Below are 24085 nucleotides of genomic sequence, written 5' to 3'. Positions count from 1 at the left end.
AACTGCTCCTCCATTTCAGATGGACCTTGATTGGTCTCTTTGCTTCAGACACAGAGAAGGGGGAGAATTTCATGCAGATATTTACTCCTATGCTTGTGAGGAACGGAATTTGTGTTGTTATATCGCAACGATTCTCAATGACTACACCTACATCACCCTTCAGGGATGCCATCTCTAAGTGGAGACAAGTCAATGTCTTTGTTTTCTTTACAGACTTTAGTACCATGATGGACGGAATTCGCCATGTCCATTTTACACTTGAATGTCTGCCACAACCCATTGAAGGGAAAATCTGGATCCTCACACTTTTTGGACAGTTACCAGTAAGAAAACATAGACTTTACGAATACGTTCATAGTATTTGGCGCTTTTATATACAGGAAAGAGGGTATGAAGATACCTTTCAAGAATTTATCTTTGTGGAACCACAATTTCAAAACCGTTCTTTTCACTGTTCTTTTTCAAAGCACACCCTTTCTGTTAAAGTCCGAAGAAGATGCACACAGAAAGAGCCACTGGAAACAGAAGAGAAAAAAGGCAGTCATGAGTACAAAATTGACCACCGTGCTTATAGTGTCATTAAGACTCTGGCCTATGCCTTGAATGCTGCATATTCCTCCAGATCCAAGAGGAGAAGGAAGAAGAGGTTGGTGTCTTCAAGACTTCAGCCATGGCAGGTAAGGGGACCATACAAGGATTCATCAAGCTTAGTTCCTTTGAAAATGAATCCAAAGGAGAAGATAGCAACCTATCTAAACCTACTTGTGCTACAAAAGGCTTGGCCAACCTAAGTTGCTTGGAGCATAATCTTCCTGAGAGTGGGAAATATGACAGATATATTTTAGCTAGCTGGATACCCATGCTTTGCTATAAAACTATGTGATTGGGCTTGGTTAATATAAGGCAACTAGCAGTTGGAAGAGAGTTCTTTTCAGATGGGGAGGGGGAGTTGAACATCTAACTCCTTAGAATCAGAGCATGTTAATATAATTCTGTATAAGAAATACTACTAATCCTTTCTTAGCAAGCAACGAAAAACAAGAGGAACCTCCATACCAAATTGCAAGTTTGTAGGATTTACGGTTCTGGAGATTTCATGATGGGTGAGTGGTATTAGCACTGTAGAATTTTATGCTCATATATTTCAAGAATCCCATTCTTTGAATAATCCCCTTGTGGCTTTCATAGAGTTTAAGAATAATTTCTTGATTTCTTTATTAATTCAGCAGAGGGATGAAATAGCCACATGTGGCTCCAGAGCCACAGCAAAGGGATGAAAGAGCCACATGTGGCTCCAGAGCCATGGGTTGCTGACAACTAAACATACACAATTCCAGCAACTGTTCTTCATATGTTTTAGCCTCCAGTCCCCTAATCATCTTTGTTGTTCTTCTCTGCCCTCTTTCTAGAATCTCAGCATCTTAGAACTAGAATCTCAAGAATATCTGCTGGATAGACAACTGTATTAGAACAATTAAAATATGTAGAGACCAAAGTGGGATAAGAAACCAAAGATTTCTGCTTTTAAACTGTCTGGTTGTTTTCATTCCAGCTTCATCCCTTTCTGAAGAAGAATGCATTTTGCAATTTTTCTGAGATGAAAATGTATTTGGACGAAAATGGAGATCTGATAGCAGATCTGCATATAACGAGCTTGGTGGTTTTCCCTGATGAGAGTAACTATGAAGAGCAAATGGGAAGTTTTGAAAGGCAGAGGCTTATCATCAGCCAAGAGAGTCTTTCCTTGCTAAAGTGGTACGACAAGGTGGGTGAACTACACTGATAATTGAATGTGTAGAGTTTAACTCACACTCCCCTACTCCTCCCTTGAGTTCTTATCTTTTGTATTCAACCCAACCTTTATTTCCAACTCCACTATTATTTTTTGCTGCCAATCCATCCCCTGAGTCTGCCAAAACTGCTATCTTTTCCCCCAAAATATTATTCAGTTCCATTTTTCTATCTCCTAGTATATAACATAAAAACCTTGGAGCATCAACATAATGTCTTTTTGAAGAGTCTTTCCTTGCTAAAGTGGTACGACAAGGTGGGTGAAATATTAGTCTTTTTTCTGTTTTCAAAAGCCTTATGATCCAGTCGTAAGGTAGGTGAACTACACTGATAATTGAATGTGTAGAGTGAAACTTATAATTTTGAGTGACAGAGCCAGCAGTGTGAAGCAGCTGCCAAAAAAGCCAACACACTTCTAGGCTGCATAAACAGAGGGATAGAATCAAGATCACGTGAAGTGTTAATACCACTTTATAATGCATTGGTAAGGCCACACTTGGAGTAATGCATCCAGTTTTGGGCACCATGATGTAAAAAAGATGTGGAGACTCTAGAAAGAGTGCAGAGAAATGAAGAATGGTTGCAGGAACTGGGTATGTCTAGTTTAATGAAAAGTAAGACCGGGTGAGACATGATAGGAGTCTTCCAATATATCAGAGGCTGCCACAAAGAAGAGCGAGTCAAACTAATCTCCAGAAATCATATCTCCTATAACCATTTGGAACTAATTAGAAATTTCATATCTATCTAAAAGAAGCCCATAGTCTACTTAATGAATGTTTTTGTTAACCTCTATTTCCCATGGAATAGTGAGCCCTAATGTATTTTTTTGGGCATTCACTATTTTTCTGCTTAGCCTCTACCTCAATCCATATGTGTAGAAAATTGTCATCCTGGATTTGTCAAGCGGGCTCAAGAAGGAGAACCAGTTTGCTGTTATGACTGCGTTCCTTGTCCAGAGGGGACCATTTCCACTCAGGAAGGTTGGTGACTCTGGAGGACAGGATACCAGAGGCATACAGAGATTTTGATCAAAGTGCACATTAAAGACACACAGATGCTTGAATATTTTGCTGTTGCCTTTTACATTCAACAGAATGTAAATTCTAAAATAGGAGGAATAAGAAAAAGGTCTGGCTAGTGTCCTTGTAGCAAACAGCCTGGTCAACTTCAGCACATTATCTCAGCATGAGTCCGCATGAGCAGCTGATTGGTGGTTGGTTTGGCCTCCTGGAATACTGCAAATCAGCTTTTCCAAGTTGCGGGGATGGCACAACCCATCGTCTCCCGCACACATCATGTTTTTGGCCTCTGCGCACTCTGTTTTACACCCATTCCAGGCTGCCAGGATCGCCAAAGCACATTGCTGCTGATTTCCACCTTCATGCATCACACTTTTGGCCTCTGTGCATCGGGTTTTTGGTCTTGGCATGACAATCCTCACCACCTGGAATCGACTGAAAAAGTGATGAGCAGAGGCCAAAAATGCAACACACAGAGGCGGCGAATGACTGTGATGTGCTGTGGGGATTGCCTGGAATGGGTCTAAGATGGAGTGTGTGGAGGCTAAAAACTCAATACTTGGAGGCTTAAAATAGCTGAACAGTGAGGGTCAGTGGGTGGGTAGGGCTTTGGAAACATTTGATGTATAAGATCATCACAACTATCACCCTCTTTTAGGGGGCAAATGCATTTTATACTCAGAAAAGTCCAGGAGTTAATGCCAGGAATTACAGCAGAAAGATGACACCAGTTGCTCTTGCCAATGACCTCTGCAGAGCTCAGGATGTGGATGGTAAAACCATATTGTCTTTTCTGGATCTGTCGTAAGGTTCTTGTACCAACAACAAAGGTCTCTTTCTGGAACAACACTGAGGATTGGGAATGAGAGGCAGACTTTAGTGATGTTTCTCTTCTTCACAGATATTTTCAGGTGTTGTTGTTGTAGGACAGAGTTCAGGCCCTTGGTCTCTTCTTTCTTTTTTATAATGTGCATTAAACTGATAGGTGAGTCATTTGGAAGGAGAGATTGATGCATAAAAGGAACATTACATTCTGTTTCCACAGATACTGAAAAGTGCAGAAAGTGTCCAGATGATCAATATCCAACTGAGAACCGAGTCCAATGTATCCCCAAAAGAATAACCTTCCTGTCCTATAAAGAGAATCTGGGAATCATCTTGATCTCTTTTGCCCTACTCTTGTTCCTAACTACAGGCTTTGTTTTAATCATATTCATTAAATACCTAGAAACTCCCATTGTCAAAGCCAACAACCGGGACCTCTCTTATATCCTCCTGGCCTCCCTCCTCCTTTGCTTCTTGTCTTCTTTTCTCTTCATTGGTCAACCTAGAAAAGCCACCTGTCTTTTGAGACAAACAGTATTCAGCATTGTCTTCTCAGTAGCTGTGTCTTCTCTGCTGGCCAAAACAATCACAGTCGTGCTGGCATTCCTTGCCACAAAACCAGGGAACAAAGTGAGAAGATGGTTGGGCAAGAGCTTGGCCAACTCCATCATCCTTTCTGGTGCTGCTGGTCAAATTTTCACCTGTGCCATGTGGCTGGGAGTTTCTCCTCCATTTCCCGACTCTGACCTGCATTCTCAGCCTAGAGAGATCATCCTTCAATGCAACGAAGGCTCTGTCACCTTGTTTTATGTTGTTCTTGGCTATATGTGTTTCCTAGCTGTCATTTGCTTCACAGTGGCTTTCCTGGCCAGGAATCTCCCTGGGGCCTTCAATGAAGCCAAGTTGATTACCTTCAGCATGCTGGTCTTCTGCAGTGTCTGGGTCTCCTTCCTGCCCACCTACCTGAGCACCAAAGGAAAGTCCATGGTGGCTGTGCAGGTCTTCTCCATCTTGGCCTCGAGTGCTGGTCTCCTGGTCTGCATCTTCTTCCCGAAGTGCTACATTATCATCTTGAGACCAGATCTAAACACAAGGGAACATCTAACCATAAAAGTAGGGCAGTGATAGTGAAATAATTTCTTAAGCTCAGGTGTAATAGATTCATAGACAATAGAATTAAGTGTGAGATTAGTGAAATTAAAATGCAAAGTTATACTTTCTATGAGTAAAATGATAATAATTAATTTTTCCCCAGTCAGGTAATGACAGTATAAGCAATGAGACAGTCAGCGTATATTGACACAAGACAGCTGCCAAGGAGACAAGGCTCCCAAAAGAGAAGGGGAAGGATTCTGTTGCCAAAAATTGAATATATTGTATATGGAACTTCTTAGCATAGTATCCTTCTCTTTCTGACTTATTCTCAAAAGTAGGTGAGGACAGTAGAGCTGGTTGTCAAGAACATACTGATGACTCTCAGTTGCAACACTCTGCATGACCCACTACAGTTATTTCTGCAGATGTTGGGTGACATCATAGACCTTATGGGACATCAGAGTTTCATTTCTTTGGAAGGTGATTTATTACTCTCACAACATCCTTTCTGGACACGAGTCAACAGGAATGATCCGGTTATAAAACTTCACCTAAAAGGGTTGCAACAACCTTTATGATGGCTCAATTCAAGAAAAAGAAAAAAAGAAAACTTGAGACTTGATTGGTCTCTTAGCCAAAGAAACCACTTGATCCTCTTGTCCCAATTGGGAAGCTTACAGCATTGTTCTATGCAGAGGGAAAAATAATAATAGATAGAAAATAGAAGGGCTTTCCTGAGGCTTTACACCATGTAAATATAATTATAACTCTCACACTACAAATAAAAAGACTCAACTCCTTTGTCAGCTCAACATGTACATACGCCCCTCAAGTGTCACACACTGTTAGCTGCCACCTTATGCTCGCTTGTGCTTTCCTGCTATGTGGTGACAGGCTGCCGTGAACTGTGCAGAAGGGGACTGAAGTGGGGTAAGACTTGGGGAAATGAAAGTAAGTGATTTACCTCCCTGAGACACTGCCTCAAGGTCATCCAGCTGGAAGAAGAATGGAACAGGATACCAACTGTTCTTGGACTGACCATCATGAAAGCATCTTGCCTGAACCTGATTGGCTATTAGTTAAGGGAGGGAAAAGTAGATTTGGCATGTTGGCCCATGGTTCTCAGTTCTGGTTTTGCAAAGAAAACAAACAAAAAGACTAAGCAGGTAGTTTGTGGTAAATGTAATCTTTATAAGCCTGTTCCGATACTTCCAACAAACACATAATGCAAAACACGAGTGAATTAAAGTCAAGCCTGTAATTCTGTACTTCCCTCCACCATTTAAACCAACCTATGCCCCGCCCACCTGTGGCCCACCGTCTCCTACATGTGTACAATATACCCAATATACTCCAATGATGTTACAGGCTATGCTGGTTTACATTGCTACGCATGCGCTGGTTCCGTTTTGTATGAAACTCACTACAGGATCTTGGTGCGGCGGGGAAACAAGTGTGATATAGCAGTCATCCAAGTCATGAATCTCCCCACCAGCAATATGGCAGCCCTGAGCTGCTGAGAGCGCCAGAACTGACATACAGTCCTTACCATAGAGACAATGTATTGAATAGAAAGATCAAAGTGAGAGTGCCTCTGGGGATTACCTGGTGTGGCTCTGGGGATTTCTTGGATTCATTGGGTTGTTTCTATAAAATCTAGCAAGCAACCTATCCACATGTACATCCTCCCCAGCCACCCATGATGCCTCTGCCAATGGATATACCTTCCGCAATACAAGACACATGCCACAGGTGGGTATCTAATATGGCCTCCACTCATAGTACTCTTCTTGCCCCTGTCAGGGTTCCAAATGGCATCCAAATTAAATTAGTGTCCAAGGCAAAGTATTGCTCAAAGTTCCAATTTATTAAGAGCCATGTTGGCACTTCTGGAAAAACCTGAATCTGAAAGCTTCCCAGTTTTGCCCACCCAGTTGAAAGTTCACGAACTTGCCCCCACACCTACAAGTCCATCACATGGTCCAATCCAACAATTTTCTAAGTACTTAGCGCAGCAAATGGACATGCTCATCCATTGTTTTAGTCTATATCAGTATATCATCTAGTTAAACAAGGATACCTTTATAAAGGTGTCCATACAGGACTTCATTACTCAACTGCATGAACACAGCAGGGGCTCCTTGTAACCCAAAGGGCATGGCCCTAAACTGATAGTTACTGAACAGACAATTGAAAGTTGTTTTCCATTCATCACCTGCTTTGATTCGGATCCTGTAATAGGCCTCCCTGAGATCAAGTTTAGTGAATATGTGGCCTGCTGCTAATCGGGCCAATATATCTTTCGTCAATGGAAGTGGGTAGAGGTGCTCAATGCAAACCATATTGATACCTCTAAAATCAACACACAGCCTTAATTCTCTATCTCCCCCCCCCCCAAAACAACACAGGAACGGCTACCCGTGATCAGGCTGGTTGTATAAAACCCTGCTTAAGATTCTTTTCAATATAAACTGGCATCTCGCTGAACTCCTGAGGAGTCATCGAGTACATATGCGGTTTCAGTAGTCGTGACCCAGAGATTATCTTGATAGCACAATCAGTGAGTCTGTGGGGAAGCAAGGTATCACAACCTTGCTCACTGAACACCTCCCTTAGCTCATCATACAGTAGTGAATATGATGCATCCTTCCCCACTTTGTCAGACTCCAACTCCATGGAAAGTTGCTCATTTGGAGGTGAGTTAGTGCCAAGTCCAATCCAAAGATGCCTACTACCCCCCCCCCCAAATAGTGGGACCCCACTTGTCTAACCAAGCTAAACCCAATAGAACCTGCTCGGTAATTCCCAGGACAATCACGAAACATCTCCTTCATGACCTAGTTGGTTATATGAGTTGCCGACTGGCCCCAAACAAAGAGCCATCCATTTGTTCGAAACATATTGTCTGGAATAGTCTCCTCAACTTAGAAGCAGTATCAGCACTTATAAGACATCTAGTGCATCCTGAGACTATTAAGGCTTTGCACTCCCAGCAGAGTTTTGCTTTTAGGGTAACTGGCCCAAGGAAAGGTTTAATAGCATTATGCATGGGTCTTCCTCCTCCTCCTCATCACTCTCACTAGCCAGTACACCTTCATTCATGATGGGTACGGCATCGCCCTGTGGTGTTTGAACTACTTGTTGTGCTCCCCTGAAGGACTCCATGGGTTTCCGAATACTCTTCTTCGCCATCCCTGGCCAAATGATAGGCTTTATGGTTGGTGCCTTTACAATTGCCTCTGCACATTCTACAGTCTTATGATGCAGTTTTCCACACTGGAAACACAACATTGGCATATGAGGAGGTCCAGTTCTAACTGGTGTTGCAATAGAAGGACGTTGTTATGGGTGGTGCTGTCAGCATGGCGGGGTTCCTTTTAGTTGGCTTTTCAGGTGGTCTTTGACCCCAATGCATCCAACCGGTTCTCAATCTATCATCCCACATCTCAGTGCCCAATTCAGTCACCACCTGGAACCAGTGTATAAGGTGAGGCCTCAGGCCCTGTTATATGAATGCTCTCCTTAACCCACGGTTGAGACTAACCTTGAACTGATGTATGATCAATCTCTCTGGCCAGCCCCTGACCTTTCTGGCAAAACATCAAAATTCTCTGATGTAATCAGTTACTGGCCGGCCCCTCTGTTTGACTGCCAGCAACTCTCCCTCTGCCCATTGTGCCCCAGTACTATCTTCAAATCATTCCTGGATCACCGCCAGGAACAGGCCAATGTCACCCAGCTCTCTAGCATGGTTGCTATACAGGTCACCGACCCATTCAGCCACTTCCCCCTCCAAGACTGCCACTACAGCCATAACTATAGACTACTATGATACATATAAATGTCCGTCCTTATCCAGATGGTTGTCCAATGAAAAGAGCTACCCTTTCTGGGCTTTCATGAAACGATGCCCTGACATCTGGAGGATCCAAAGGACCCATTTGAACTGGTCCATAGCCCAGCGACCCAGGCCAAGAAGGTCTTGTTGAGGAGTCCTAACATCCCATCTCCCCTGTGGTCACATTCATTCATTTCATTCATTTTATTTGTCTTGTATGCCGCCCACTCCCGGAGGACTCCGGACGGCTCACAACAGACAAGGGAAGGAGGATAAATAGACAAAGACAACACTTTAAAAAAGACGCAACATTCACAATTTCCGTGGGGCTGGATGTTTCACAAGCCCCCCGGCCTGCTGGAGCAGCCAGGACTTGGTGGCTTTGCGGAAGGCCGGGAGGGTAGTAAGGGTCCGGATCTCCACGGGGAGGTCATTCCAGAGGGCTGGAGCTGCAACAGAGAAGCCACTCGGTCTTGTCTGGATTGAGTGCCAACTTGTTTGCTCCCATCCAGACCCTAACAGCCTCCAGACACTGGCACATCACTTCTACTGCTTCACTGAGTTGGCACAGGGCGGACAGATACAGCTGCGTATCATCCATGTATTGGTGGTACTTAATCCCGTGCCGGCGTATGATCTCACCCAGCGGCTTCATGTAGATGTTAAATAGGAGGGGGGACAGGACCAAGCCCTGCGGCACCCCATAGTTGAGGGGCCTTGGGGTCGACCTCTGCCCTCCGACCAACACCGACTGCGACCTGCCCAAGAGGTAGGAGGAAAACCACCGGAGGACGGTGCCTCCCACTCCCACCTCTCGCAACCGTCGCAGAAGGATACCATGGTCGATGGATTCGAAGACCGCTGAGAGGTCAAGGAGCACAAGGATAGAGGGGTGACCCCTATCCCTGGCTCGCCAGAGATCATTGATCAGCGCGACCAAAGCAGTTTCCATGCTGTAACCAGGCCTGAAACCCGACTGATAGGAATCTAGATAATCAGTTTCATCCAAGGACCGTCGAAGTTGAGAGGCCACCACTTTCTCAACAACCTTCCCAACAAAGGGTAGGTTGGAGACTGGACGATAGTTGCTCAAAATGGCAACGGGATAGCCAGATCTTGAGGGCTGTGAGGAAGGCCTGGACTGTGGTGAGGGTACGGATCTCCACGGGGAGGTTGTTCCATAGTGTCGGAGCTGCAACTGAGAAGGCTCTCCTCCGTGTAGTCGCCAGTCGGCACTGACTGGCGGATGGAATTCGGAGGAGGCCTACTCTGTGCGATCTGATGGGACGCAGGGAGGTAATTGGCAGGAGGCGGTCTCTCAGATAGCCAGATCCACTACCATGGAGCGCTTTATAGGTGGTAAGTAAGACCTTGAAGTGCACCCGACGATCAACAGGTAGCCAGCGCAGCTCACGGAGAATCGGTGTTATATGGGCGAACCGTGGTGCGCCCATGATCACTCGCGCGGCCGCGTTCTGAACTAGCTGAAGTCGCCGGATGCTCTTCAAGGGCAGCCCCATGTAGAGCACATTGCAGTATTCCAGCCTAGAGATCACAAGGGCTCGAGTGACTGTTGTGAGAGCCTCCCGGTTCAGGTAGGGCTGCAACTGGCGCACCAGGCGAACCTGGGCAAATGCCCCCCTGGTCACAGCCGACAAATGGTGGTCAAAACTCAGCTGTGGATCCAGGAGGACTCCCAAGTTGCGGACCCTGTCTGAGGGGTATAAATTTTGCCCCCCCAGCCTGATTGATGGAACGTTAGCCGAATTTTTGGGAGGAAAACACAACAGCCACTCGGTCTTTTCCGGGTTGAGCACCAGTTTGTTAGCTCTCATCCAGTCTTTAACAGCCTCAAGGCCCCGGTTATTCTAAACAAGGCGGCTGGGCACGATTCAGCGGATGCAATAAGGGTGGCAAAATGCGAGCATTTCGCCGCCCGTATTGCCACGAGATAGGCTCTGATAAAGGCTCTCATCAGTGCACCTTGACTGTCATATAACGTGTCCTTCCGTGCTGTAACTTGTGCTGCCAGTGTCTGTTCCCCAGTAACCCCCTGGCCCAATCCATAGGGTGGTATCACACCAGGGTGGTCCCTCTACCACCTTCATCTGAGGCTTGCATCTTCTGGGACAGACAAGCTCTCTATGCCAACAACAACCAAGAACAGGCTCCTTAAACCTGGGTGGCCCAAACATTTCTCTTATAACATCCAGAGTTTGAGTACCTAATGCAGTTGAATAACTCCATTCATCTTCCAAATCCTTCTTTTCCTCCATTGCGAAAAATGTCTTCCAGTGGACGTGAGAGTAGGAGGACCCTGCAGACCCTCAAAACCTCCAGGACCCAGGGCACCTGCCACCATCCACTTATGGCACCCTCATGCGGCTTTCCCTGGTACACAGAAGCACCCTCCTGCGCTCCCAATTGAAGAGGCCTCTCCACTGGCCTCTCTTTGGGGTGTACATGCAGACCCAATGGAAAGGCTTTGGGATAACAAGCTCTGTTGGTGCTTTTGATTCTGCTAGGACAGCTGTCTCCAGATCAGGCTGAAATATGTTGAGGCTCGACTTTCTGTCAGGCTCGATTCAGGCAAAGAAAACAAACAAGCTGACTAAGCAAGTAGTTCGTGGTCAATGTAATTTTTATAAGCCTGTTCCTCTACTTCCAACAAACACACAATGCAAAAGACGAGTGAATTAAAACCAAGCCTGTAATTCTGCAGTTCCCTCCACCATTTAAACAATCCTATGCCCCGCCATCCTGTGGCCCGTCCTCTCCTATGGACACGCAATACACCAAATATACTGTGACAACGTGAGAGACCGTGCTGGTTTACATTGCCATGCATGCGCTGGTGCCATTCCATATGAAACTCACTTCAGGATCTCAGTGCAGCAAGGAAACAAGTGCGGTACAGCAGAGGTCCAAGTCACGAAATGCCCCAGTCACGAATCTCCCCACCAGTGGAATGGCAGCCCTGAGCTACTGAGAGTGCCGGGACTGACAAATAGTAAAGAGCAGCTTATATTGAAATAGAACAAAAATGTAGTCTTATGGGGTTTTTTTTATTTTAAAGTGGTAATTTAGAATTCCTTACCACCAAACAATTTCATTTGGCATAGGGATAGTAATCAGAGAAAGGCTGAATAATTCCTTTCAAAAATGATATTTCATTTTTTATATATATAACAAAGACTTGATCTGCATTTCTCATTCCAAGGAATTTGGCTAAGTTTTCTGGTTTTGCTTTCTCCTTTACCTATAATCCCATAATTATTCAGGACACAGCCATACATAAACTCTTGCATGCATGATTGCAATTAGTTTCAATCCTGCACGGACTTTATTTATATCAGAAAGAAGCATATTGAGCAAGCCTATGAAGAGAAGAGAAGAGAGCAGAACAGAACAGAACAGAACAGAATATAGAATTAGAATAGTATTTTTTATTGGCCAAGTGTGATTGTACACACAAGGAATTTGCCTCCAGTGCATAAGCTCTCATATATTGCCCCATATCAGTGTCTATGGAGATTTTCAGTCAGCCAGGTCATGGTTGTCCCAAAGGTGGGGCACGGAATCTTTCCATCCCCCCCCCCATTCTTCAGAGCAGAAGAAGCTTCTTGGATGAAAAGCAATATGTCTTCCAAGAAAAACCAGAAAATCCAGTTGCCTATTGAAAAAAAGCACCTTTGGGATGCCCTATCTATTTTCCTGTCATGCCTCCAGTGAGCTACGGACAGGCACACATTGTAACAATTCATTTAGTCTCTTGAATTCAGACATTTCAATGAAAGAATCCTGATCATCATAATCCTGATCAACAATGTCTTTCAACTGGGGTTTGAACTCATAGTAGAAAGGGCCAGAACAACTGCAAAGGAATCCCCCCAGAGGCAAATCTGTGACTTTTCTTTCACAAGGACAATATTCTCCATCCCTCTCTCTGAACATGGAGACTCAGAAAGACTCAAGGGTCCCCAGAGGAGATGTTGCTTCTCACTATAATTATTATAAACCCAGTCTTTGGGATGTCTTCTTCTGCTTCTCCAATCATTGCCTTTCAGGCAATAATCAGACTAAAGCAACATGGAAAAGCTCTTGCATCAGCCTCTACTCATCCTGAGTGTTATGCACAACATTTAGGACAGGCAAAGACTGGCCTGTTGAATGCACCTTTCCACGTGAAACTTACTTTGCCTCTGTCTGAATGAGGAAAGTCATTTGCTTTTCCATTTTGTGAGAGTGCTTTGAATTCTTCTAACTCTTCTGGCGGTTTACAAACAAAAGTGACTCATTCAGCCAGAGAGGAATGAACCTCCTGCTTCTGCTTCTGATGCTTGCGCTAACCCAAATAAATTTTGGGAGGCTCATAGCTAAATGCCCCCCGATTTTGAAGCAGCAGGAGCCAGGAAAGCCATGGAACTACTATAGGCCAGGAGACTATATCATCACTATGTTTGAAACGGCAACAAATCCTTCTCTTGAGCTGTTACAATTTAACGGGGATCAGTATATTTCTTCTCTGTAAGTCATTCTATGTGATGGAGTTGCATTCCCTCCATTTGCATTTCTAGTACTCTCCTTGCTTTCTTTTTCTTCCACTTATTTCTAAATTGTAGGATAATGTATAGGTGGGTAAGCTCTCGCCTTTTGCCACATCTTGTACAAGACTCAAATGTAAGGATGGGACAGAAGGAAGCTTAAAAAAACCCCGAGAAAGACAAACACAGAATTCAGAGGATCTCTCCTAAAATATGAGTTCATCCCGTTCATGTTGATTTTTATTTCATGTGGTTATTGAAAAGTTCTATTGATTTCCTGTCTAATTTTTAGAATTGCTTAACTGGCTCACTTATTCATCAATGTTCTTGCTTTAATAATTCAGTAGCTGTCATTTGACTGAATGACTGTGAAACATGGTCACTGGAGATGTGAAAATTAACATTAGTACAAATAATGATATATCTGTGACTATTGACCCTGGTTGAAAGCTTTGTCCATCCCATCGTCTCAACATTTTTGGAAATTAAATGATGATATGTGACTGTCATTTCTTCTGGTTTTGGATCAATAATAGTTTATTTTGTGGTTTCTATTGTTCATAATGATAACATAAACATATTTATACAGTACTAGAAACACTAATATGGCAGTAATGCAACGATACATTATCATCACTCAATTGGTCAACAAGAATTTCCAGCTCCTGCACAATCTCACACTTGGTTACAGCATCTATGACAACTATTTGAGCACATTTGCCACTTCAGATGCCTTGCTGGACACACTCTCTACTGGAGAAGCCAACGTTCCCAACTATAGCTGTGGAAGGAAAGACAATCTTTTGGCTCTTCTTGATGGAGCTAAAAGAGACATTTCCATCCAGATGTCAACTTTAGTAGGCACCAACAAAGTCCCACAGGTGTGTGTGTGTTTTCCTGTGAGTAAAATGATTTGATGGTGGTGTGTGAACAATAGATTCAACCCTATCTTCTCTATGAAATTCAAGAGCTGCTTTTCACCATGGCCATTGTAGATGTTATGTCTTGGAATAGGGTGAAGGGATAAGGATTGATGCAGTCATGTCCTTGTACTTGTTGTTAATGTTGTCTCTTTTGTATTCTGTATCTTGATATGGCCAACAATAAGCCATTCTTATTTTAAGCCATTCTATTGTGTTAATGAGAACAAAGTTGGATCTATTAAAAGCAAATATTTTGGGCTGCAACTCACCCCAAATATGACACTCCATTCTTCATTGCTTTTTCAGATCACTTCTTCATTTGTTTCAGAGGCTCTGAGTGATAAAAGGCAATTCCCCTATTTCTACAGGATGGCTCCCAAAAATGGGATCCAGTACCCAGCAATTGTCCAACTGCTCCTCCATTTCAGATGGACCTTGATTGGTCTCTTTGCTTCCGACACAGAGAAGGGGGAGAATTTCATGCAGATATTTACTCCTATGCTTGTGAGGAATGGAATTTGTGTTGTTATATCGCAACAATTCTCAACGACTACACCTACAGCACCCTTCAGGGATGCCATCTCTAAGTGGAGACAAGTCAATGTCTTTGTTTTCTATACAGACTTTAGTACCATGATGGACGGAATTCATCATATCCATTTTGCACTTGAAGGTCTGCCACAACCCATTGAAGGGAAAATCTGGATCCTCACGCTTTTTGGACACGTGCCAGTGACAAGACATAGACTTTACGAATACGTTCATAGTATTTGGCGCTTTTACATACAGGAAAGAGGGTATGAAGATACCTTTGAACCATTTATCGTTGTGGAACCACAATTTCAAAACCGTTCTTTTGACTGTTCTTTTTCAAAGCACGTCCTTTCTGTCAAAGTCCGAAGAAGATGCACACAGAAAGAGCCACTAGAGATCAAAGAGAAAGGAGACAGTCATGACTACAAGGTTGACCATCGTATTTATAGTGTCACTAAGACTCTGGCCTATGCCTTGAATGATGCATATTCCTCCAGGTCCAAGAGCAAAAGGAATAAGAGGTTGGTGACTACAAGTCTTCAGCCATGGCAGGTAAGGGGACCATAAAAGGATTGATTAAGGTTAGCTCCCTTGAAAAATATATCCAACCGATTTGTGCTACAACAGGGTAACAGGTTTGGCCAACTTTAGTTGCTTGGGGCATAATCTTCCAGAGAGAGGGAAGTATGACAGATATATTTTAGCTATGCTGGATACCCATGCTTTGAAATGAAACTATGTGATTGGGCTTGGTTAATATAAGGCAATTGGCAGTTGGAACAGAGTTCTTTTTAGGTGGGGTGGGGGAGTTGAACATCTAACTCCTTAGCATCAGGGTGTGTTAATATAATAATATATAGGAAATACTAATGATCAGATGGTCACTTCGAAAAATCCTTTCTCAGCGAGCACCTAGAAGCCAAGAGGAACCTATGGTCCAAATTTCAAGTTTGTAGGATTTACAGTTCTGGAGATTTCATGATGAGTGTTTGGTATTAGCACTGTAGAATTTTATGCTCATATATTTCAAAAATCCCATTCTTTGAATAATCCCCTTGTGGCTTTCATAGAGTTTAAGAATAATCTCTTGATTTCTTTGTTAGTTCAGTTTCTGCTCTAGACTGCTCCATTCATTTCGTTATTTTTCTTACATACATACAAACATACATACAAACATATATACAAACATACATACATACAAACATACATACATACATACATTTCTGCTTTTAGACTGCTCCCTACTTTTCATTGTTTTACTTACTTACATACATAGATACAAACATATATACATACATGTGATTGAAAAATTTCACAGAACCATTCTTTTTCAGTTTTGAAGACAATGGTAAAACTTGTTCTTCCAATTAAAAATAACAGAATAACAGAGTTGGCAGGGACCTTGGAGGTCTTCTAGTCCAACCCCCTGCAAAGGCAGGAAACACTATACCATTTCAGACAAATGGTTATCCAACACCTTCTTAAAAACTTCCAGTGTTGGAGCATTCACAACTTCTGGAGGCAAGTTGTTCCACTGATTAATTTTTCTTACTGGCAGGAAATTTCTCTCCAGTTCTAAGTTGCTTCTCTCCTTGATTAGTTTCTGTTCAGTTGTCAGCCCTGAAGTCATATTGGAGCATCTTCAGGGCTGCTGCAGCGAGGCCAGTTGGAGCTGTGGGAAGGAAAGGGGGAAATAGAGATAGCTGGGGATTTGTAGCCAAAATAAAATTCTTTCTCCTTGGATCCAAGGATGTTCCCACCAGGTGTTGGGGAGGTGTGGAGTGAAGCCAACTGGAGTTGGGACTGTGAACTGATTGGACCATGTGATGGACGTATGGCCCAGGGAAAGAACTTTGGGTTTTGATTTGGGTGGAAGAAACCTCAGGTCTTTCAGAGTTGGGTTTCCACCAGCTGTGCCAAAATGGCATGTCTAAATAATTCATACTTTGAGGAAACCCCTGGCCTCAGAGTTTTGACTGATTTGGGTCTGTTACTTGGAAGTGTAGCATCAGTGCTTCTTGTCTTGCTCTCAGGTGCTTTGGAGAATAGCTTGAATCCCTCTTCTTTGTGGCAACCCCTGAGATATTGGAACACTGCTATCATGTCACACCTGGTCCTTCTTTTCATCAAGACTAGGAGTCGGCAACCTTAAACACTCAAAGAACTTTTGGGATCCATTTCCCACAGAAAAGAAAACACTGGGAGCCACAAAACGCTTCCTGTGCAGGACTATTTCCTGAGGGGCATAAAGCTAGCATATGTAGTTGAATCAAAGATTCTATTTTTGGGGGGAAACTTTTCTTTTTTTTGGATTTATCCATTGTTGGCCTACTAGGAATCTAAAACTCAATAAATCACATACCAGTGGTGTCACACATTGGCAGTTGTAATGCATATTTTGAGTGACAGGGAGCCACAGCAGAGGGATGAAAGAGCCACATGTGGTTCCAGAGACATGGGTTGCTGACAACTAGACATACACAATTCCAGCAACTGTTCTTCATATGCTTTAGCCTCCAGTCCTGTAATCATCTTTGTTGTTCTTCTCTGCACTCTTTCTAGAATCTCAACATCTTAGATCTAGAATCTCAAGAATATCTGCTGGTTAGACAACTCTATTAGAACAATTCAAATATGTAGGGGCCAAAGTGGGATAAGAAACCAAAGATTTCTGCTTTTAAACTGTCTGGTTGTTTTCATTCCAGTTTCATCCCTTTCTGAAGAAGAATGCATTTTGCAATTTTTCTGAGATGAAAATGTATTTGGACCAAAATGGAGATCTGATAGCAGATCTGCATATAACGAGCTTGGTGGTTTTCCCCGATGAGAGTAACTATGAAGAGCACATGGGAAGTTTTGAAAGACAGAGGCTTATCATCAGCCAAGAGAGTCTTTCCTTGCTAAAGTGGTACGACAAGGTGGGTGAAATATTAGTCTTTTTTTCTGTTTTCAAAAGCTTTATGACCCAGTCACAAGGTAGGTGAACTACACTGATAATTGAATGTGTAGAGTTTAACTCACCCCCCCAATACTCCTCCCTTGAGTTCTTATCTACATCTTTTGTATTCAACCCAACATTAATTTCCAACTCCACTTTTTTTTTTGCTGCCAATCCATCCCGAGTCTGCCAAAACTGCTATCTTTTCTCCAAAAATATTATTCAGTTCCATTTTTCTATCTCCTAGTATATAACATAAAAACCTTGGAGCATCAACATAATGTCTTTTTGAAGTGCCTTCAATTCTTGCTGATGTGCCATCTTATCTTATTTTTAAAAGTCTAAATATTGCTCAATGTTCTATCAATAGCAATAGCAATAGCAGTAGACTTATATACCGCTTCATAGGGCTTTCAGCCCTCTCTAAGCGGTTTACAGATAGTCAGCATATTGCCCCCAACAATCTGGGTCCTCATTTTACCCACCTCGGAAGGATAGAAGGCTGAGTCAACCCTGAGCCGGTGGGATTTGAACCGCTGAACTGCTGATCTAGCAGTAGCTTGCAGTGCTGCATTTAACCACTGCGCCACCTTGGCTCTTAGTCTATCACCTTTCAAAGTTTGTTCTTTTTAACTTCCTAAAGCCAGCAAGTTATTTAATCTTAACATTGTCCATCAGGAGATACAATGGTTATAGTTCTTTATATCCCACAGTTAGTCAGTTAGTTCCATTTGTCCAGTCCAGGTAGTTCTCCAAATAGCTCCTTAAATCCACTCTTTAAATTGCTAATTAGCTCCAGTATTCAAAAGTAATTCCATTAAATATCCTCCAGGTTTTCAAGGTTGATCCTTTGGTGACCATAAAGTAAATAAGTATAGAATGGTAGATAATATGGTAGACCTCCAGGTGTTATTTTCTTTTTTTTTATCAAAAATCTCCAAGGTTGTTTTTGTTATTCTAGGAGTGTGACATAATATATATGCAGTCACAAGTAGATGGTGCTTTCAGCTTAAAGTTCAATGTTAAAGTTATTCTGCCAGTTATTTGTTTCAAGTTGATTAAAAAAGGCTTCAATAAGCAGTCAATTATCCAGCATTTTAAAATGTCTATTCAAAGTTATGCCAGTAAGACTTATGCATCCAGTCTTTCTGTATTTTATAGCTTTTACTTATTTCCTGTTAGGGTGCAATTTCTCTCTATCTCTCTTTAGTCACTACTTAAAAGCATTCCAGAGATCCTCTTCCTTGGATTTATTTATTTTTCTTTTAGGGTCAAATCCTAGGTAAAAATTAAAAATCACTCCCTGCTCCCCTCACTGTCCACTCACAATGCTCCAGCACAATCTTAGTTTCTTCGTTGTCCCAGCTTCAAGGCAGCCATAATGTCTGCCTTGTCTTTGTCTTTGGTAAAGAGGGAACAAACTCTGGGATCAGCATGAGAGCCGCCGCTCTCCGTGACCTGCAGGATGCCCCTCCTTTCTATGTCACCCCTACAGGGTGACTTTATCCCCTTAGAGGGGCTCTCCAATGAAGATGAATCAGCATGGGGATGCAGAGCCCAGTTACCCTGCGTTGATTTCACTATGACATCACTGGAATTCCTTTTCTTTTCTCTATTCCATTCTTCCTGACTTTATTAAGTACAAAAGTCTTTTCTTGCAATCTGATCTGTCAGAAGCAAGGAAAGGAACTAAATAAAGAATTTGCCAGTAGTCATATGTCCTATATCCATTTGGAACGTATTACAAATTTCATCTCTATCTAAATGAAGCCCAAAGTCTACTTGATGAATGTTCTTGTTGACCTCTTATTCCCATGGAATGGTGAGTCCTAATGCATTTTCTTTGGCATTCACTATTTTTTCGTTTAGCCTCTACCTCAATCCATATGTGTAGAAAATTGTCATCCTGGATTTGTCAAGCGGGCTCGAGAAGGAGAACCAGTTTGCTGTTATGACTGCGTTCCTTGTCCAGAGGGGACCATCTCCACTCAGGAAGGTTGGTGACTCTAGAGGACAGGATACCGGAGGCATAGAGAGATCTTGATCAAAGTGCACATTAAAGACACATAGAAGCTTAAATATTTTGCTGTTGCACTTTACATTCAGCAATTTATTCCAGAATAGGAGGAATAAGAGAAAGGTCTTAAAAACAAGGCAAGAAGGACATGGTGGACATTTTAGCCAGACACAGTCTCACTTCAAGAGGGATGCGGTGGCTTAGTGGCTAAGATGCTGAGTTGTCAATCAGAAAGGTTGGCAGTTCAGTGGTTCAAATCCCTAATGCCCCATAAGGGAGTGAGCTCCCATTATTTGTCCAAGCTTCTGCTAGCCCAGCAGTTCGAAAGCATGTAAAAATGCAAGTAGAAAAATAGGAACCACCTTTGGTGAGAAGGTATCAATTTTCCGTGCACCTTCAGCATTTAGTCATGCTGGACATATGACCACATAAACATCTTCGGACAGCGCTAGCTCTTCAGCTTTGAAACGGAGATGAGCACCACCCCCTAGAGTCGGGAACAACTAGCACTTATGTGCGAGGGAAACCTCACAGTTCCAGAGCCAACATTTTCCTAGTTTAATCAGCTCTCATTCCAAAACCTATAGTTCTATCAATTCCATCAAGACAAAGATACTTCAACCTCCCAGGGAATTCCTCAAGCATCACTTTCTAGACATGTCCTGACAGGAAGGACTGAAATCACTGCAGAACAGTGGCCCAGGGGTAGTAGAAAAATAGGTACCACCTTTGGTGGGAAAGTAACAGCATTCCGTGCGACTATGTTGTTTAGTCATGCCAGATAAATGACCACAGAGACATCTTTCTACATTGCTGGCTCTCCGGCTTTGAAATAGAGACAAGCACTGCCCCCTAGAGTTGGGAAAAACTAGCACATATGTGCGAAGGAACCTTTACCTTATCTCACTTCTACTAATCAATTTGAAGCCATCTTTCCATGTTTACCTTTGCTAGGAACAACTAAGCGCTTTGAAAGTTGAGGAACAGTTTCAGATCAATGGCTTGTTCTCACTCAAATCGACTTTACATTATTGGGCAAAGAATACAAACCACTGAACATATGATGGGCAGCATATAAACTTAGCAAACAAATAAAATACATCACTCAATCAATTGAATATCTTGTCAATATTTACTAAGATCGTACAGCCTTATAAAGAGAAATGTGTAGTCACGAGGACCACGGAGGGAAGCAGATGGGTTCAAGGGACAAGAGAAATCTAAATTGAGCACCCATCATAAAATCCATTAAGAGAATTTCAGTGTGACAGGAGGGATGAAATTAATTTTTCTGTTAGCAGAGATAAAACCTGCCTGTCTCCTTGCCAACACTCTTACTATTCATCTTATAAATTGAGAAGTAAAGCACCAATATTGCTTATTGCCCAGTTCAACAATCCTGGGTTCACCATTTATTCTGGGTGGCATTCTATAAAACCAACAATAAAATATTTTGCAAACCCAAATTAAATCAATGAAACCTAAAAACAAACAAACATAAGAGCAGCTCTGTTGAACAAATCACATTTTAAAGGGATTTCCAGAAAAACCTCAAATGTTGGAGTTAATCTCAACTTGAAGTACCATATTTTTTGAAATATAAGATGCTCCAGAGTATAAGCCACACATTAGTTTTTGGGGAGGAAACAAGAAAAAAAAGTATGCCTCTGCCTACCAGCATCCATTGGTCCTTGTAGCCAACAGCCTGGTCAGCTTCAGTACATTATTGCAGTGTGATTCCATGTGAGCAGCTGATTAGCAGTTGGATTGGCCTCCGAGAATACCACCAATCAGGTGTTCCAAGCTGTGGGGATGGCCACAGCCCATCGTCGACTCCATATATCACATTTTTGGCCTTGGTGTGTCATGTTTTTGGCATCCGCATGCTCCATTTTACACCCATTCCAGGCTGCCAGGATCGCCACAGCTCATTGCTGCTGATTTCTGCCTACATGCATCACAATTTTGGCCTCAGTGCGTTGGGTTTTTGACCTCCAAATGCTGATCCCCACCACCTGGAACCCACTGAAAACGCCACGTGCAGAGGCCAAAAACAAGGCATGCGGAGGCTAAAAAAGTCATGTGCGGAGGCTGAAAACACAATGCTTGGAGGCTTAAAATAGCTGAACAATGAGGACCAGTGTGTGGGCGGAGCTTTGGCAACAGTTGGTGTATAAGAAGCACCACAATTTTCACCCTTTTGTAGAGGGGGGGGGAGTGCATTTTCTACTCTGAAAAGTACGGGAGTTAATGTCTTTTCCCAGGAATGGATGGTATCCTGAATTGCAGCAGAAAGATGACACCAATTGTTCTTGGCAATGATCTCTGAAGGGCTCAGGATGTGGGTGGTAAAACCATACTGTACCTTCTGGACTTTTCAAAAGGTTCTGTTACCATCAACAAAGGTATCTTTCTGGAACAACATTGAGGATTGGGAATGAGAGGCAATGTTTTTCTTCTTCACAGATGTTTTCAGGTGTTGTTGTTGGAGGACAGAGTTCAGGCCCTAGGTCCCTTCTCTTTCCCTTTTTATAATGTGCATTAAACTGATAGGTGAGTCACTTGGAAGGAGAGATTGGTGCCTAAAGGAAACTTTACTTTCTGTTTCCTCAGATACTGAAAAGTGCACAAAGTGCCCAGATGACCAATATCCAACAGAGAACAAAGTCCAATGTATCCCCAAAAGAATAACCTTCCTCTCTTACAAAGAGCATCTGGGCATCATCTTGATCTCCTCTGCCCTACTCTTGTTCCTAATCACAGGCTTTGTTTTAATCATATTCATGAAATACCTAGAAACTCCCATTGTCAAAGCCAACAACCGGGACCTCTCTTATATCCTCCTGGCCTCCCTCCTGCTTTGCTTCTTGTCACCTTTTCTCTTCATTGGTCGACCTAGAAAAGCCACCTGTCTTTTGCGACAAACAGTGTTTAGCATCATCTTCTCAGTAGCTGTGTCTTCTCTGTTGGCCAAAACAATCACAGTGGTGCTGGCATTCCTGGCCACAAAACCAGGGAATAAAGTGAGAAGATTGTTGGGGAAGAGCTTGGCCAACTCCATCATCCTTTCTGGTGCTACTGGCCAAATTTTCATCTGTGCCATGTGGCTGGGAATTTCTCCCCCATTCCCTGACTCTGATCTTCACTCCCAGGCTGGAGAGATCATCCTTCAATGCAATGAAGGCTCTGTCACCTTGTTTTATGTTGTCCTTGGCTACATGTGTTTCCTAGCTGCCATTTGTTTCACAGTAGCTTTCCTGGCCAGGAACCTCCCTGGAACTTTCAATGAAGCCAAGCTAATCACCTTCAGCATGCTGGTCTTCTGTAGCGTCTGGGTCTCCTTCCTACCAAGTTATCTGAGCACAAAAGGAAAGTCCATGGTGGCTGTGCAAGTCTTCTCCATCTTGACGTCAAGTGCTGGTCTTCTGGTCTGCATCTTCTTCCCCAAGTGCTACATTATCATCTTGAGACCAGATCTAAACACTAAGGAACATTTAATGATAAAATTTGGGAACTGATAGTGGAAAAATTCCTTAAGTCTTGTGATGGGTCAGGTATGGATATATCAGGTGAGAGTGATGTCATGTGTCATGTGTAGGTGTGTCAAGTAAGAGTCTTGTAAAGAGTCTTTGGAAACCAACTCACAAGCTTGGAGAACAAACCTTTACCTTCCTCCTTGTTAAAATATTCATGACTGGGAGAGACCAGCCAATGGATAAGCATAGCAACTAAGTCAGACAATGGGAGCTTAAACATATCTCAGTCTGTGCAGAAAATTGAAACAGAAATCTAAGCGGTCTGCTGCTCTGAGAAATAAACTAGCAGTGTGTCTGGGCTTGTGGGCTAAAATGAAGCTAACTGCTTGTGTTTCCCTGTAATTTTCCTGCCTTGTGTTTACTTGGAAGAACCACCTGTTGGCATTGTACATTTATTCATCTATTCTTATGTATATAAAGAAGTTAAGGAAACCAGCTGAATCAGTTATCTGTGTCTGTTTTCTGGATTTGAATTTTTGCAACGAACTCTGACAATCCTAGATCCGTGCTACAGATATTTGCCACTATTGCAATGCTATAGGGTTTCCTGCTGAAGCAGGAGTTTGGATTACAAGACTTCCAAGATCACTTCCAACTTTTTAAATTGAAACTGCTAAGTTTAAACTGATTATGTGTTGCAAAAATGATCCCAACGATGAGATGTTTTCCTGCTATGTAAAGCTTTGGTGGTTCTAATCCATCCCACTTCCACAGATAATGTCACTTGTACAGTCAGCCCTCTTATCACATAGATACAGTAATGATTGCAGGTCAAAGGTCTAATATGACATGATTGAGATCTCTATGGGCTTTTTTGATTTGGAGGGTGCAACACACGTAAGAGAGATGATGTACAAAGGATGCACAAAGCTGAAATGTATTTGGAATAAAACTTCTCTGGGTATTCAGATGTTCTATGCAAGATATTTATTTGTGTCAATTTATAGCAATAGCAGACTTATATACCACTTCACAGTACTTTACAGCCCTCTCTCAGCAATTTACAGAATCAACATATTTCC

General features: G+C 42.7%; 2 protein-coding genes across 2 annotated transcripts in view; both read left to right on the top strand.

The window, feature by feature from the left end:
* The first annotated feature begins 224 nt into the window (after positions 1-224).
* Positions 225-4763, top strand: LOC148047283 (vomeronasal type-2 receptor 26-like). The gene is made up of 5 exons (XM_087708034.1): positions 225-323; positions 1553-1765; positions 2673-2774; positions 3472-3586; positions 3859-4763. The coding sequence occupies exons 1-5, from the start codon at positions 225-227 to the stop codon at positions 4761-4763; spliced, it is 1434 nt and encodes a 477-aa protein (XP_087564160.1).
* A 9908-nt stretch (positions 4764-14671) lies between these two features.
* The window catches only part of LOC148047282 (vomeronasal type-2 receptor 26-like), a 31190-nt gene continuing 21776 nt past the window's right edge, over positions 14672-24085 (top strand). Inside the window, exon 1 of the mRNA XM_087708033.1 lies at positions 14672-15124. Within this exon, the coding sequence (XP_087564159.1) occupies positions 14672-15124 (453 nt within the window). The remainder of the gene's footprint in view (positions 15125-24085) is intronic.

Source organism: Thamnophis sirtalis, unplaced genomic scaffold (genome assembly GCF_051295495.1).
Source record: "Thamnophis sirtalis isolate CommonGarterSnake01/CBP01778 unplaced genomic scaffold, rThaSir2_p1.2 scaffold_3, whole genome shotgun sequence".
Lineage (NCBI taxonomy): Eukaryota > Metazoa > Chordata > Lepidosauria > Squamata > Natricidae > Thamnophis > Thamnophis sirtalis.
The sequence above is the reverse complement of the archived record's forward strand: the minus strand, read 5'-3'. Positions and strand labels throughout refer to the sequence as shown.